The 15,792-nt window shown below is 37.2% G+C and overlaps 2 protein-coding genes across 5 annotated transcripts in view; one reads left to right on the top strand and one right to left on the bottom strand.

Annotated features, from left to right (window-relative positions):
- Positions 1-11,430, bottom strand: part of ctc1 (CTS telomere maintenance complex component 1) — a 14,797-nt gene extending 3,367 nt beyond the window's left edge. For both annotated transcript variants that reach the window (XR_007927738.1, XM_051881183.1), the window contains exons 1-17: positions 10,959-11,430; positions 9,431-9,594; positions 9,090-9,327; positions 8,551-8,756; positions 7,766-7,898; positions 7,339-7,593; positions 6,393-6,521; positions 6,061-6,284; positions 5,792-5,942; positions 3,986-4,325; positions 3,573-3,687; positions 2,992-3,373; positions 2,347-2,436; positions 546-674; positions 397-443; positions 211-317; positions 1-119 (exon numbers count right to left, since the gene is read on the bottom strand). The exon at positions 1-119 is cut by the window's left edge and continues 47 nt beyond it. Coding sequence is in view for 1 of the 2 variants with exons in the window: in XM_051881183.1 (XP_051737143.1) it covers positions 1-119; positions 211-317; positions 397-443; positions 546-674; positions 2,347-2,436; positions 2,992-3,373; positions 3,573-3,687; positions 3,986-4,325; positions 5,792-5,942; positions 6,061-6,284; positions 6,393-6,521; positions 7,339-7,593; positions 7,766-7,898; positions 8,551-8,756; positions 9,090-9,327; positions 9,431-9,594; positions 10,959-11,000 (2,871 nt within the window). In the remaining variant the exon portion in view is untranslated. The remainder of the gene's footprint in view (positions 120-210; positions 318-396; positions 444-545; positions 675-2,346; positions 2,437-2,991; positions 3,374-3,572; positions 3,688-3,985; positions 4,326-5,791; positions 5,943-6,060; positions 6,285-6,392; positions 6,522-7,338; positions 7,594-7,765; positions 7,899-8,550; positions 8,757-9,089; positions 9,328-9,430; positions 9,595-10,958) is intronic.
- Positions 11,431-11,567: 137 nt separating this feature from the next.
- Positions 11,568-15,415, top strand: hmgb2b (high mobility group box 2b). 3 transcript variants are annotated; one of them, XM_051881221.1, is made up of 5 exons: positions 11,568-11,721; positions 12,685-12,844; positions 12,919-13,070; positions 13,146-13,320; positions 15,053-15,415. In XM_051881221.1, exons 2-5 carry the CDS (start codon positions 12,695-12,697, stop codon positions 15,215-15,217), a joined length of 642 nt encoding a protein of 213 aa, XP_051737181.1. In that variant the 5' UTR covers positions 11,568-11,721; positions 12,685-12,694; the 3' UTR covers positions 15,218-15,415. The 3 variants fall into 3 exon arrangements, with proteins under 3 accessions (XP_051737181.1, XP_051737183.1, XP_051737182.1); XM_051881223.1 differs by lacking the exon at positions 11,568-11,721 and adding an exon at positions 11,763-11,862; XM_051881222.1 differs by lacking the exon at positions 11,568-11,721 and adding an exon at positions 11,870-12,031.
- The last annotated feature ends 377 nt before the right edge of the window (positions 15,416-15,792 follow it).

Here is a 15,792-nt window from a genome sequence, read left to right as displayed (position 1 = left end):
GATCAGACCGTGTGTGTACGGACCACATGACAGATCCAAATACACGTCGATCACCTGACCTGGACATTCGGCATCCTGGACGGTTAGACGGACCCTCAGATCCTCTTCAGTGTTTGGATCTGGATGATTACAGTGAAGGAGATTTCTGTGAAACAGAGACTATGACTGGATCAGCAGCTGTACAGAGAGAAAGTGGAGGCGGGGCCAGACCTTCAGCAGCAGTCAGTGATTGGATCTTGGGTTTTGTTCCGCTGTCCTCCTGTAATGTGATTCGCTGAGAAAGGACTCCATAAAAGGAGACGATATCAGGGGCGGAGCTGTAAAAACACACAAACCGTCCCTCAGTGAGTGACAGAAGATGTGAACGTCTACAGATCTAAAGATGATGATCGTCACCTGCTGTGAAGAACTTCAGAAACGCTCATGAGCGCAGGAACACCTGACTGATGACAGGATTCACACATTTTATTTCATCTAGTTGCCAAGGAAACATATCTCATGTTCATTTAGTTGAACTTGAGGTACTAAACTAAAGTGAACTGCACCTGTGCGTCGGGAAGCTCGTCTGTGAGCGTGTGCATGCGCCACTGAGGCTGCAGCAGGAGGGCGGGGCTACTGAGCTGTGTGACTCCGCCCCTCGCTGAAACTGCTTTGGCTTTTAACACACTCACATCCTGAGAGAGAGAGAGAGAGAGAGAGAGAGAGAGAGAGATGACATCATGCCGTTCAAACCTGTATGACTTACTTTCTTCTATTCCCAACATCTTTCAAAATGTCTTTTTTTATGTTTCACGGAAGGAAATGATTAAATGTGAGTTAATGATGACAGAATGATCATTTTTGGTGCACTGTCTCTTTAAGCAAGTAAATCAATTTTATCTGAGTAAAGTTTGATAACAAACTTTGATGTTGGCTTGACAAAGTCATGTCTGAAAGTTTGAAATGACTATGAAATGCTTTAAGTTTGTAGATTTTACTCAAAGTGATTAAAATATTATAAACATATTTTAACACATTTTAACATGTTTTAGCATGAGTTAGCACATTACAGGCATGTTTTAACAATGCTAGCACAATTTAGCATGTTGCTAGTATGTTTCTAGCTTGAATCAACAAATTGCTAACATGTTTTAACATGTTTCTAGCATGATTTAATGTTGCTAACATAATTTAGCACATTGCTAGCATGTTTCTAGTATGATTTAACAAGTTGCTAGCATTTTTCTAGCATAAATTAACCCCTAACATGACTTAATATGTTGTTAGCATGATTTAACACAATGCAGGCATGTTTCTTACATGATTTAACACATTGCTAGCATGTTTTAACATGTTTCTAACATGATTTAATGTTGCTAACATAATTTAGCAGGTTGCTAGCATGTTTCTAGTATGATTTAACAAGTTGCTAACATGTTTCTAGCATAAATTAACACCTAACATGATTTAATATGTTGCCAGCATGATTTAGCACACAGCTGGCATGTTTCTAACATAAATTAGCATATAGCATGATTTAGTATGTTGCTAACATGATTTAACATATTACTAGTGTTTCTAGCATGATTTAACACAACGCTAACATGATTTAGCACATTGCTAGCATGTTTCTAACACAAATTAACATGTAGCATGATTTAGTATTTTGCTAGCATGACTTAGTACATTGTTAGCATGCTTCTAACATGATTTACCAAGTTGATAACATTCCTAGCATTAAATTAACACCTAACATGATTTAGTATGTTGCTAGCACAATTTAACATATTGCTAGCATGTTTCTAACATGAATTAGCACCCAGTATGATTTAGTATGTTGCTAACATGATTTAGCACATTGTTAGTGTTTCTAGCATGATTTAACACAACTCTAACATGATTTAACACATTGCTAGCATGTTTCTAACAAATTAACATGTAGCATGATTTAGTATTTTGCTAGCATGATTTAACACACTGTTAACATGTTTCTAACATGATTTAGCACTATGCTAACGCGTTTTAGCATGTTGCTAGCATGATTTAGCACATAGCTAGCATGTTTCTAAATAGCTTAATAAACATTTCAGTATGTTGCCTTTGTCAAGCTAACATAATAGTAATTATCGCGGCTCTGAATTTTTCCGTCAATATCACATCGTTGCTCATTCGTCTGTTATTGTGGCATCACTGATTTCAGATTGAACTCTAAATCGCATGTTAAAAACAGAACTGTGATTGATGGCTGTACATGTCAGTCAGACGGTCTCTTCCTGTCAAAATGGGCGGCTCTTGGTCAGAATAAATAGACTTTAAGCCGAGAGTCAAACATCAGACAATAAAACAGTGAAAGAAAGCGAGTCGTACCTCAGTGTTGAGTGCGATTAATCTGTAAACACATCCAGGATGAAGGACGGGGAACCAGCGAACACACAAACCTATGAAGTGCAACTCAATCTGCAAAACACACACAGACCTCTTGAATGAATGATTCAACGACTCATAAATACTTCACTTGTTTCATTACTGGATGAATCAGTGTTTTTGAACGAATCTCTTGAATGATTCAATGACTAATACATTTTTAACAGTCACTTGTCTCCATCTACTGGTGTAACGAGGCAATTGATACAATCTTTATTTGAAGCGTCAAGCTACTTTCAGAAGGTGATTTGCTCTATTTTGATCACTTCCGTAGACATCAGTGTTTATATCTGAACTATAAACTTTTATCCCAGTATTTCTGTGATAATCTGAATTATTGTAGTACAGAAATAATGATACTGTGTGGTTGAAAAGACTGTTTGTGAAGCTGTTTCATATCTATACATGACAACTGCTCTCTCTGGATCAGCGGCGGAATGAACACAGATTTAAATGTTCCGGTGTGATTTTGTCAAAGGTTTAATAGACACTGGAGCATCGTGTTTAAAGATCTTTTAATGATTAATCATGCAGTTCTACGTGAAACTATAACACGACAGATGTGATTGATAACCCGATGGTTCTGACCTTCTGATGGTCTCCGTCTCGCTCTCGCTCCTGTGTCCTGCAGTTCTTGGGATCGTTGTCCCAGCGCTGAACGTCTCCCAGACACGTGGCGCGGCACACGAAGCCCAGCTGCAGTCTGTGAGCGTCGCCGGAGCCGTTCTGGAGCGTTACGCCCTGCTTGGACTCCAGCCTGAGGAGCAAACTCACACACGGCGCAGGGGTCAGAGGTCGTTTGGACGTGCGAGTGTCAGCGGCATCGTCGGCTCTGGGTCTCTTAGGGATTTCTGACGTCCCTCCATCACGGGATTTCTCTGGACGGTCTCGTCTCTCTGACAGACGCCGGCTCATGGCAGCAGATGGACTGATGATGGTCAGATCATCCACACAGAGCTGAAGATAAACCCTGCACACACACACACACACACACACACACACACCCGTGTAAAGAGTGTCTCATGCTGCGATCATTTTCTATTTATTTTTAGTTCCTTTTACTGATATTATTATTTTAATCACTTTGAATATATGAAATGTGCTACTGTACATAAATAAACCTGCCTTGATATGTGTGTGTGTGTGTGTGTGTGTGTGTGTGTTTGTACCTGCAGTGTTTGTGTGTGATGTAACTCGGCTGATCCAGATGTTTCCAGGAAGGGAAATGTGTCTTCATAAACCTCTCCATGACTAAAGTACACTGCCGCACACACACTAGACAGCCTACACACACACACACACACACACAGAACATCTGTAATAAACATCTGAGCCCATTTACACGCAATTGAATATCAATATTAGTTTAAAAAAGAAGAAAAAAAAAAAAGAAACCTAAATAGCAATATAAAAATGACAAATGCACATAACAAAATGACTAAAAATTGACATAATTAACATGAAAACTAAAAATATATTAATTCAAAATATTAATAAAAATAAAATAAAAACTAAACTAACACTGCTGTTATATTACATTTCTAATAATAATATTAATCATGTTGACCGTGAGTGTGATTACCCTGCCAGGCTGTGTCGATGTCTGAGGTTCTGGCTCCTGATTGGCCGGTTTGGACGCACACACAGTCGAGCGCGTGCGTCTGGTCTCTGAGCTGCAGCGTGGCGCGGGTGGAGTCCAGCTCCAGAACGCCCACTAACAGCAGCGGCTCTGAGGACGCGTGCTCCAGCGGGACCGTGTGTGAGGACCAGGACAGAGGCGCGTTCAGCTCCACCGCCGTCATGTGAGCCGCAGATGGAGGCAGGAGAGCCGGCAGAGAGAGACACGCCCACACCTCACGACTCATCCAATCACACAGCTGCTTCACTGACCACAGCGCCACAGACGGCCAACACACACAGTACTGACACACACACACACACACACACAGATTTACAACAACAGGAAACACGTTTGACACATTTCCCATAAGCACTGTTTTATTTAACACTACTGAACAAGAATAAGGTAACGATCAATTAATTAACATTAATTCTGCAAAATGTGTGTTTTCGCCACAACCAATATACATGATTTTTCTCTATCAATTAACTGACGCATGTTTCCATGGTAACAGCATATGTGTGGGTGTGTTACCATGGTAACAGGGCATGTGTCACACGCAAGTTCTCTTTCGTTCTTCGTTTAGGGTTAAAAAAAAAAGTTCGTAATAACTTTGTAGCGGTGTAGGTGTGTGCGTTAATGTGATGCTTTTAAAATAGATGTAATTTCTTTTTATTTCTATTTTACTTTTTTTTGGTTAGTAATTTTAGAAATTCAACTTCATCTAATATTTTATTTCAGGTATTATTTTACTTCAGATAACCGTGGTAACAAGGAAAGTGTGTGTTACCGTAGTAATAGGGTTTGTGTCCGTTACCATGGTAATGGTATGTGGGGGTGTGCTACCATGGTAACAGGGTATGTGTGGGTGTGTGTTACTATGGTAACAGGGTATGTGTGCTTGCGTTACAGTGGTATCATACACATATGTTATCACACACATATGTTACCATAGTAACATACATACACCCAGTATGTATGTTACTATGGTAACATATGTGTGTGTGTTACCATGGTAACAGTATGTGTAGGTGTTTGTTACCATGGAAACTGTATGTGTGGGTGTTACCGTGGTAACTTGGTGTGAGTGTGTTACTGTGGTAATGGTATGTGTAGGTGTTATTGTTGTAATAGGGTATGTGTGAGTGTGATACCTTGGTAACCGGGTATATGTGTGTATGTATGTTACCATGGTAGCGATATGTGTGTATGTGTTACAGTGGTAATAAGTTGTGTTACCGTGGTAACAGGGTATGTGTGTATGTTACAATGGTAACAATATGTGTGGATGTTACCGTGGTAACAGGGTGTTTTATACCATGGTAACGGTATCTTTAGGTATTACTGTGGTAATAGGGCATGTGTGAGTGTGTTACCATGGTAACAGGGTATTTGTGTGTATGTATGTTACACAGTAAAGGTATGTGTGGATGTTACAGTGGTAATAAGTTGTGTGTGTATGTGTTACCATGGTATCAGGGAATGTATGGGTGTTTTCGTGGTAACAGGGTACGTGTGTGTTACTCTGGTAATAGGGTATGTGTGAGTGTGTTACCGTGGTAACAGTGTATATGTGTGTATGTGTGTTACCATGGTAATGGTATATGTGGTTGTTACAGTGGTAATAAGTTGTGGGTGTATTACCGTGATAACATGGTATGTGTATGTTACCGTGGTAACAAGGTATATGTGTGTATGTATGTTACCATGGTAACAGTATGGGTGGGTGTGTTTACCGTGGGAACATGGTATGTGTGGGTGTGTTACCGTAGTAACAGGGCACTGGTGCGGTTCCTGTATCATCTCTCTGTAAATGTTTCTCTTTTTCTGTGTCTTCTGTTCAGCGTCACACACAAAGTCCAACAGCCGCCCGGCGACCACACACACTCGCTCCGCTCTTACCCAGCGTGGACACAACCTGACACACAGACAGGAGCGAGGACTGTGACCATACGCTACAGTACTTCAGCTAGGGCTGCACAAACGGGGGAAAAATCCAACTGTGATTTTCCTAACAAAAATTAAAAATTTGAAACCTCTCTGTCACGGCGCTCTGACAGTAGCAGAGCCACAGGTACTGCGACGCACCCAGATTCTTCTCCAGCAGGAGGCACTGCAGCGGGCTGTGTGACCCCGACACCTCGACCTTTGAACTCAAGGGGCTGAAGGAGCTGATCTGCACGCTGGAGCGCAGACACGCGCACAGGACGACTCGCGGAGCAAACGGGGAAGCGTGGTACGTGAAGTGGACGTTATGAAGCTGCAGAAAAAAGATGTTTTTTAAATGTTTGGATCGTTAGTTCTGATGAAATCACATCTCTTTGTCCAGTTGGTATCTACACTTTCACTCTACAACAAATACACTCACCTGAATCTCCGCCCCTGGCCTCAAGCCGCCGCCCCACTTCTGAGCCGGCTGATAGGCCAGACAAAGCCCCACCTGCCTGTCAATCTCATAAAGCCCCGCCTCTGCGTTCAAAATCTTTGTGATTGTACCCTGTCAATCAGACACACTGCACAGGTCAAAGGTCACATAGGTTTGATTCAAGGGAATTTTTCCGTTTATGAGTATTAAATATAAGTATCCCGCTATACTAAATGTCAAGTATGTCAGTATTTTAATTCTTTTATCTGTTTTATTCTTTTAAATTCTGTTACTTCTTTTAAAAATACAAATAGGAAAGAAAATGAGTTAAAAATAGATAATATAAATATATTTTAAAAAATTTTATATTTTAGGTTAGAGCTGCACAATTTGGGATTTATCCGATAAAAATAGTTTGCTGTGCTTGTTTGTAGGGCTGCACAATTTGGCTAAAGTTTTATAATTATATGTCAATATGGCTATAAAAAAAAAATAAAAAAATAATAATAATAATAAAAAAATATATATATAATATAGTAACTTATATAAAAAAGTTACTATATAAAAATATTATATAGTATATTAATATAGTAATATATTAATTTAAAATGTAAAAATTACTACATAAAATATAAGAAATATTACTACTGTAATATTTCATTGTGAAATAAAAAATTTGAGTATTAAAGAAAAATAGTATAATAATATAGTAATATATTAATTTAAAATATAAAAATTACTAAAAAAAACAAAATAAGAAATATTACTATTGTAATATTTCACTGTAAAATAAAAAATGAGAGTTTTAAAGAAAAATCACTATGAAACACGCAGGGTGTTTATTGATTTAATTAAATCGCAGCCCTTTGCAGTTAAATAATCACAAAAGAAAGAAAGACAAAAACATCATAGGATCCCTTTAATCGTTCACACAGTCAAACAGCCTCACCTTAAAGCTGATGAGTGTGGAGCGTTTGACTCTGACTGCGGAGGCGGAGCCTGACGGCAGGTGTGTGTGTGCGTCTGAGGTGTCTGTGTGTGTCTCTGGCTCTTCCGAGCTCTCCTGCGGATGGAGGCGGGACTGACAGCTGTCGGACAGCACACACCGCCCCTCCAGCCCCTGCAGCGAACACACACGCAGAGAGGAGATCCACACGCTCTGGCCGACACACACACACTGCCTCCAGTACTGATGCTTGGCTTCCTGTGGGCAAACAAACACCAGAGGGATTATGGAAGATTCATCAGTCTGTAGATTCACATTCACACGTTCACATTCATCTTGGACAGCAAACTCACATTCACCGCTGGGGTTAAACATGATTCATGTGCGTTATTAAACCTTCATCATCTTAAAGATGACAGAAAACACTGACCGTGATGAACACAGGCACTGAAGATCCTCCTTCACTGAGGATGAGGCAGAAGAAGCGTTTCCCACCGATCAGCAGCAGTGGACAGACGACGCTCACCTGCCCGCTGACGCACACGTACACCTGATCCTCACACCTGACAAAAACACACACACACAGAGCACTAGAATCAGCGTTTTTGAATGAATCTCTTGAATGAATGATTCAATGACTCACTCATAGAGACTTCACTTGTTTCATTATTAGATGAATCAGCGTTTTTGAACAAATCTCTTGAATGAATGATTCAATGACTCATTCAAAGAGTTCACTTGTTTCATTACTGGATGAATCAGCGTTTTTGAACAAATCTCTTGAATGAATGATTCAATGACTCACTCATAAAGACTTCACTTGTTTCACTACTGGATGAATCAGCGTTTTTGAACAAATCCTCTTGAATGAATGATTCAATGACTCATTCAAAGACTTCACTTGTTTCATTACTGGATGAATCAGCGTTTTTGAACAAATCTCTTGAATGAATGATTCAATGACTCACTCGTAAAGACTTCACTTGTTTCACAACTGGATGAATCAGCGTATTTGAATGAATCTCTTGAATGAATGATTCAATGACAAATACATTTAACAGTCACTTGTCGCCACCTACTGGTGTAACGATGTAATCGATTCAGTTACTTTCAGAAGGTGATTTGCTCTATTTTGATCACTTCCGTAGACATCAGTGTTTATATCCGAACTATACACGTTTATCCCAGTATTTCTGTGATCATTTTATCCCACACCTCTGCCTCAGGAGCTCAGCCGCCCGCGTCACACTCATGACCTCGCTCAGGGTTCCCCCGGGGTCAAAGGCCATGGCCTCCAGGGTCACGCACACTGGAGAGTCGATCAGCTCTAGGTAACCCGCAGCAGGTGCATTCTGGGGGATGTAGTTCCATGTGGGAAACAGCATCAGCCTCCCCAACCAAAGACAAGACGACTTCAGCATCTGGACGACAAACAAAAACATCCAGAGATTTTTATGTTTTTGAAAGAGTCTCTTCTGCTCACCAAAGCTGTGTTTATTTGTTTAAAAATACAGTAAAACTGTGAAATATTATTCCAATGTAAATCAGCTGTTTTCTATGTGAATATATAGTAAAGTGTAATTTATTCCTGTGATCAAAGCTGAATTTTCAGCATCATTACTCCAGTCTTCAGTGTCACATGATCCTTCAGAAATCATTCTAATATGATGATTTGCTGCTCAAGAAACATTTATGATTATTATCAATGTTGAAAACAGTTCATATGTTTGTGTAAGCACTTCCTGTCCACTCACCGTACACGATACACTCCCTCCGGCGTCTCTCACCCGCCAGACCCCGTCACTCGTCCCAGCGGCCCGTCCGTCACACAGGAAGCCAATCAGAAGCAGGTTGTCACGTGGGAGTGCTTTGAAATCGGGCAGCATTTGCTCCGCCCCCCTGGCTCGTTCCCGGTAGTGGGCGGAGCTCCAGCTGAGGCTGCTGCAGCAGGCGGTTCGCTGCTCACGTGTCAGCTCCGACACGGACACCAACCTGACAGGAAAAAAAAAAGGCTGACTGTGGATATATCTGGATATTCCAGCATAAAGAAAAAATGACTTGTCTGCAGCATTATACAGACGGACGTCACACTCACCTGTAGCTGACGGGCAGATCTGAGCTGTCTGACCCGACGGCTCTCTGAACCTTAGACACCACAGCCAGAGACAGACGAACCACAGACAGACCCAGAGACGAGTCGATGAGCGGGTGGAGCTGCTGTCTCACTCCCTCGAACACCTCCGACAGCCAGCGCTGCTCCTGAAACACACACACACACACACACACACGACATCATCACTGGACAAACACTGCAACTCATCTTACATATAGGGTCACATGACTTGACACAAACACACACTATCTGTATATAAATAAATAAATGTAATTGTTAAATAACTATAAATAATTGTAACTGTTAAGTAAATATAAATAAATATATAAAAATAAATATAATTGTTAAATATAAATAAATAATTGTTAAATAAATATATAAATAAATATAATTGTTAAATAACTATAAATAAATATATAAAAATAAATATAATTGTTAAATAAATATAAATGTTAAAAAATATAAATAAATAAAAATACATAATTGTTAAATAAATATAAATAAGTAAATAAATAATTGTTAAATATATAAATAAATGTAATTGTTAAATAACTATAAATAATTGTAACTGTTAAATAACTATAAATAAATATATAAAAATAAACATAATTGTTAAATAAATGTATAAATAAATAAAATTGTTCAAAAATATAAATAAATACATAAATAAAAATATATAGTTGTTAAATAAATATAACTAAACATAGATAAATGTAATTGTTAAATAACTATAAATAATTGTAATTGTTAAGTAAATATAAATAAATATATAAAAATAAATATAATTGTTAAATAAATATAAATAAATAATTGTTAAATAAATATATAAATAAATATAAATGTTAAAAATATAAATAAATAAAAATACATCATTGTTAAATAAATATAAATAAGTAAATAAATAATTGTTAAATAAATATATAAATAAATGTAATTGTTAAATAACTATAAATAATTGTAACTGTTAAATAACTATAAATAAATATATAAAAATAAACATAATTGTTAAATAAATGTATAAATAAATATAATTGTTCAAAAATATAAATAAATACATAAAATATATAATTGTTAAATAAATATAACTAAACATAGATAAATGTAATTGTTAAATAACTATAAATAAATTTAGTTGTTAAATAAATATAAATATGTAAATAAATAAATGTAATTGTTATGGAAGCCCATTTCAGCCACATAAGTAAAAAATTATGCTGTTGGTAAACTGTAATTATGACACTAAAAAGTCGAAATAATAACATATAGTCAAAATTATGACTTAAAAAGTCAGACTTATGGCATATAAAAACTGTAAATTACGACATACGAAGTCATTAACATACTAAAGTCCGAATTATGATTTTCTGTGTGATAATTATGTCTTTTTATGTCATAATTTCAACTTATGTCATAGTTATGATTTTTTTATGTTGCGGAGATTTAGCATAATATATACAGATGGACAGAGAGCATAAACAACTGAGAGAGAGACTGTGAGAAATAAATGTACCGCTCTGCTGTGGTTTTTAAAGTGCTTTAGAAACTCCTCCATCCGCCTACACAAACACACACTTCCGCTGTGACTGACACATTAAAACACAGTCAAATATAAGCGCAAATAAATACTAATATTAAAGCCGATCGCCAGCTCTGTGTGTGAGGGACGCGCGCGCTGAACTAGCCCGATCTTCTTCTGCGAGTGCGTGTGACGTCACGTGGACCAGGGGTGTGTGTCATTGCGCCTCCATGTGGAGCGGAGAACAATGACACCTACACCAGCCACACTGAACAATCTGGAGGTGTTTGTGTTTTATTTTCTTGATCCTAAATAAGCGTTTACGCAAACGCATTATCCGCTACAGGAAAACAAACCATAAAATTATTTCCAGCCTTTTTTTTTTTTTTTTTTTTTACAAACTTTGCTGAATTCAAAAGCGAAGGGATTTCAAAAGTGTGATTTATATAATTTTTAATGATATTATAATTGATCGTTATTGTAATAATTCACATTGTAGTTTATATAATTATAAGGGTCGTGAGTTCAGTTTACAAACATTCGAACCGCACTGAGGGCTTCAGTCCGCCAATCAGCTCTGCGGATTCCTCCGGGGGCGTTCGATGATTGGACGCCCCCAATCGCCAGCTGAACCAATCAGGCGCCGACTCCAGGCAGTCATGCGTTCTGCGCGTCACGCACACGCAGCACAAGGAATCACGTGGGAGACACAGTAAGGAGGAGAGGCGCGCGCTGGTCTGCAGAGAATAAAGAAAAGGTTTGTTGGATTTGAAAACTATATTTTAAATCAATTTAAACACGTGTTTTCGTATTTAAGCGTGCGCGATACTGTAGTGTCCCACGCGCGATATTATCTGAAGACTGTGATCGCGGTTTAATGAGGTTTTTGATGGTTTGAGTGAGTCCGCGCGCGCTCGTGTTGTGTCGGAGCGCTCGCGCAGTTAAACCGTTTTAACGGGGATTCGGGGCAGAAACGGCGCTCTGCGATCCGTTTCACGCGTACATTGAGTTAATCTCGTGTTCATGGACGATAGAATCTGTTTGGATTGAGAGACGAGGGAGAGGGGGTGGGTATGGAGGGAATTAGGCGGGAAAGAAAAATGGAGGAATCTTTGTTCAACGAAAAGCCTCCGACCAACTCACAACAAAAGTGTTTTACAACATTTAAATTCGCCTGTTTTAAGTCACTAATTTACGCATGCATTTCAATGCAACTTATTTTTTTACATGCATTTTATTTATATGCATTTTTTTGTGAATTGCATTTTTAGTGCAACGTGTTTTCAGCGATTATAAACATTATATATTTGAGTTGTTAATGACTGATATCACACACAATGCAATTATTTCTTAAGTTAAATAATTTTATTTACCCTAAATATGTTTTTAAAAAAATGCTACAATTAAATGTGCAAACATTTAAATTAGTTTAACAGTTAAATTTCGTGCATTTTAAGGCAGAACTAATTTATGCATTTCAGTGCAACTTATTTTTCTCGTCATATTTGAGTTTTTAATGACTGATATCTCATTTAATGCAATTGTTACAAGTTGAATTGTATCATTTACTCAATTATCAAGAATTTGAAATCAATTGTTATAGACAATATTAATCAAACAGTCACTGGCCAAATACTTCTGATGTGTTTTTCATATAAATATATATAAAAGTGTGTGTATTTAATGCTTGATTTTCAGTAACTGTGTTATTTTCTGTTAGTGGATCAGTCATGGTGAAAGGAGACGTGAACAAACCCAAGGGAAAGACGTCTGCATACGCGTATTTCGTGCAGACGTGTCGCGATGAACACAAACGCAAGAGTCCCGACGTGCCGGTCAACTTCTCTGAGTTCTCCAAGAAATGCTCGGAGAGATGGAAGGTGAGCGCTCGCTGTGTCTCTCGCTCTCATGTGTCGTTGAATGAATCACTCAACCGTTTCTCTGTCGCCCACAGTCGCTGAACGCTTCGGAGAAGAGCAAGTTTGAAGACTTGGCCAAAGCGGATAAAGTTCGTTATGACAAGGAGATGAAGAACTACGTGCCGCCCAAAGGCGTCGGCAAGGCGGGCAGGAAGAAGAAAGACCCGAACGCTCCCAAACGCCCGCCGTACGTCCCGCCCATGAGCCCTGAGCATGCTGAAATACTCGTCTCTGTGATTTTAACAGCTCTTTCTCTGCACAGGTCTGCGTTCTTCGTCTTCTGCTCGGAGTATCGGCCGACGGTGAAGAGCGAGAACCCCGGTCTGTCCATCGGAGAGACCGCCAAGAAACTGGGAGAGATGTGGTCGAAACAGGGCATCAAAGACCGCGCGCCGTTCGAGCAGAAGGCCATGAAACTGCGCGAGAAATACGAGAAGGTGGGGAAAATCCTATTATTAAAAATTATATAATTATAATATACTATTTGATATATATCATTATATTTTATATAATTAATATAATAAGTTAATTAATATATTAAGTAATTAAATTATTTATAAATTCAATTTTTATATATATATGAACTGTAAAAACTAAAATGAAAATGTAACTATTTAATTATAATACACTATTTCATTGTTTTATATAATTTTATTTATTTTTTATTTTATGTAATTATCATGTATACAATTGATATATAAATTAAATTTATATATATAAAATATGAACTATAAAAACTAAAATGAAGAATTTAATTATGATATACTATTTCATTATAATATACTATTTAATTTTATATTTTTTTTTTACATATTGTATAATTATATATTACATAAATTAGATTATACACTATAATATTTATATATATATATATGTATATATGTATATGTGTGTGTGTGTGTATATAAAGGGTTATCATTAATAAACTAAAATATTTCTGTTAATTGAAATAAAATTAAAATATTAGTTGGAAAACTTAAACTAAACATTTAAAAAAAAAAAAAAACATTAAAATGTATTAATGACATTAGTTCTGCAGGGTTTCCGCGGGTCTTAATTTGACCGTCTACAATTTAAGGCCTTAAGATGTCTTAAATTGGAGCAGAAATTCTTAATTCAATATAAATTAGGGCCATGTGATTTCTGTGATGTGGAAAACGGGTACGGAATCGCAGAATCCATTCATAAAAATGGAATTTACTGTATAATGCAGAATGTCATGGAATTTGTCAACTTTTGGTTGAATAAATCAAAAGTAGGACTGACAGGGATCGACACTGCTGCTTGTTCGGGACAAGTGGATTTTTGAAGGATCGAGTGAAAGAGAATTTTACTTGCCTGACAATAGCCTGATTAAACATCAATAACTCACACACACACACACACACACACACACAACTGTGGAATCACCAAAACGCGAGAATGATTCTGCGTTCATTTAGTGTAAGTGGCGATTGATGGTGGATAATGATGATATACTGTATAATGTACTGACGCTAACACTCGCGTATCCTCTGCGCAGCGCACACAAAGAAACTCAATTAACATACTCCAGTAAAAAAAAAATATATATATAATCAAGAAGTGTAGTTTTTATATTTATTACTTACATATGATACAGTTAAACAACGATCACATGACCAGGAGTGCTGTCTTCTGGAATACCCTCACGATTGAAAATGTGACACTGATGTCATACAACAGTTCCATAAACGAGTTTAGTCACTTACATTTTAGATGCAATATTGACATCTCACAGAAACACTGATTCATTACTGAATCGTTTGAATGACTCGCTCATTAAGGCGATTTAGTGTCATGTTTATAATTTTTTTTTTTTTTTTTCCCCCAAAATTTGTTTTCAAAGAATGTTTAAAACGATCTCATAACATTATTTAATGCAGTTGTATATGATTTATTTTGACTAGTTACAGCCCTATAGTGTCTTATTATTCAAATTAAATGTATTGATCAAATTTAAGAATTTAAAATGAGAGATGAAGCATATTTAATAAGATTAGGGGAAAATCTGAGCATGTTTTGACTGATATCAGGTATTAAAAACTCAAATATGATACATCATAAAGTTTGATTACTGATGTGGGGCTTGATGTTTATTTAATCACGTGGGCGTGTCTAGAGTTGTCTTAACTTCTCTCTGAATGGCAGGATGTGGCGGCGTACCGTGCAGGGGGCGGAGCTTCTAAGAGGGGGCCGGGTCGACCGGCGGGCTCGACTAAAAAGGTCCAACCTGATGATGACGATGATGACGACGACGATGAAGAGGATGAGGACGAGGAGGAAGATGAGGACGAGGATGATGATGACGAGTAGAGTGTGTTTGTAATGCAGCATCACTGATGGGCTTTGTTTTGTTTTTCCATCATGTACATGTTTGACGACTCGAGCAATAATGCAAGTGTTTTTTTTTTGTTTTGTTTTTTTAGATTTATTTTTATTTTTTTACACGTCCAGCAGTTGATCCTATAATGTGTAGAAGTGCTTTTTTTATAATAAATTTTTAAAGACTGATAGTTTGCGAAATTGTGTTTCTGACCGTTTCTACACACTAAGAGTGTTTAACTGACATTCCCAGAATTCCCTGGGGTTTTCATTTAAATATTAGGGTTTTTTCGGGGTGATTTTGTGTCACATCTTGATGTTTAATGAATGTTTATTGCATTATTTCAGTGTTTGTGTGTGACACTTTATATATTAGTGTTTTATTCAGAAAACTTGTGATGAACTTTGATCCATCATGTATTTACCACCTGAATTAGGGCACCTCAGTATATTATAAAGGTAAAATATATATATATATATATATATATATATATATATATATATATAGGAAATTTAGTATTTTAACATTTCAGTTAATAAAATGCACATTTATTACTCTAGATTTA

The sequence above is a fragment of the Ctenopharyngodon idella genome, chromosome 22 (genome assembly GCF_019924925.1).
Source record: "Ctenopharyngodon idella isolate HZGC_01 chromosome 22, HZGC01, whole genome shotgun sequence".
Taxonomy (NCBI): domain Eukaryota; kingdom Metazoa; phylum Chordata; class Actinopteri; order Cypriniformes; family Xenocyprididae; genus Ctenopharyngodon; species Ctenopharyngodon idella.
Note: the sequence above shows the minus strand (reverse complement) of the source record. Positions and strands in the feature narration are given on the sequence as shown.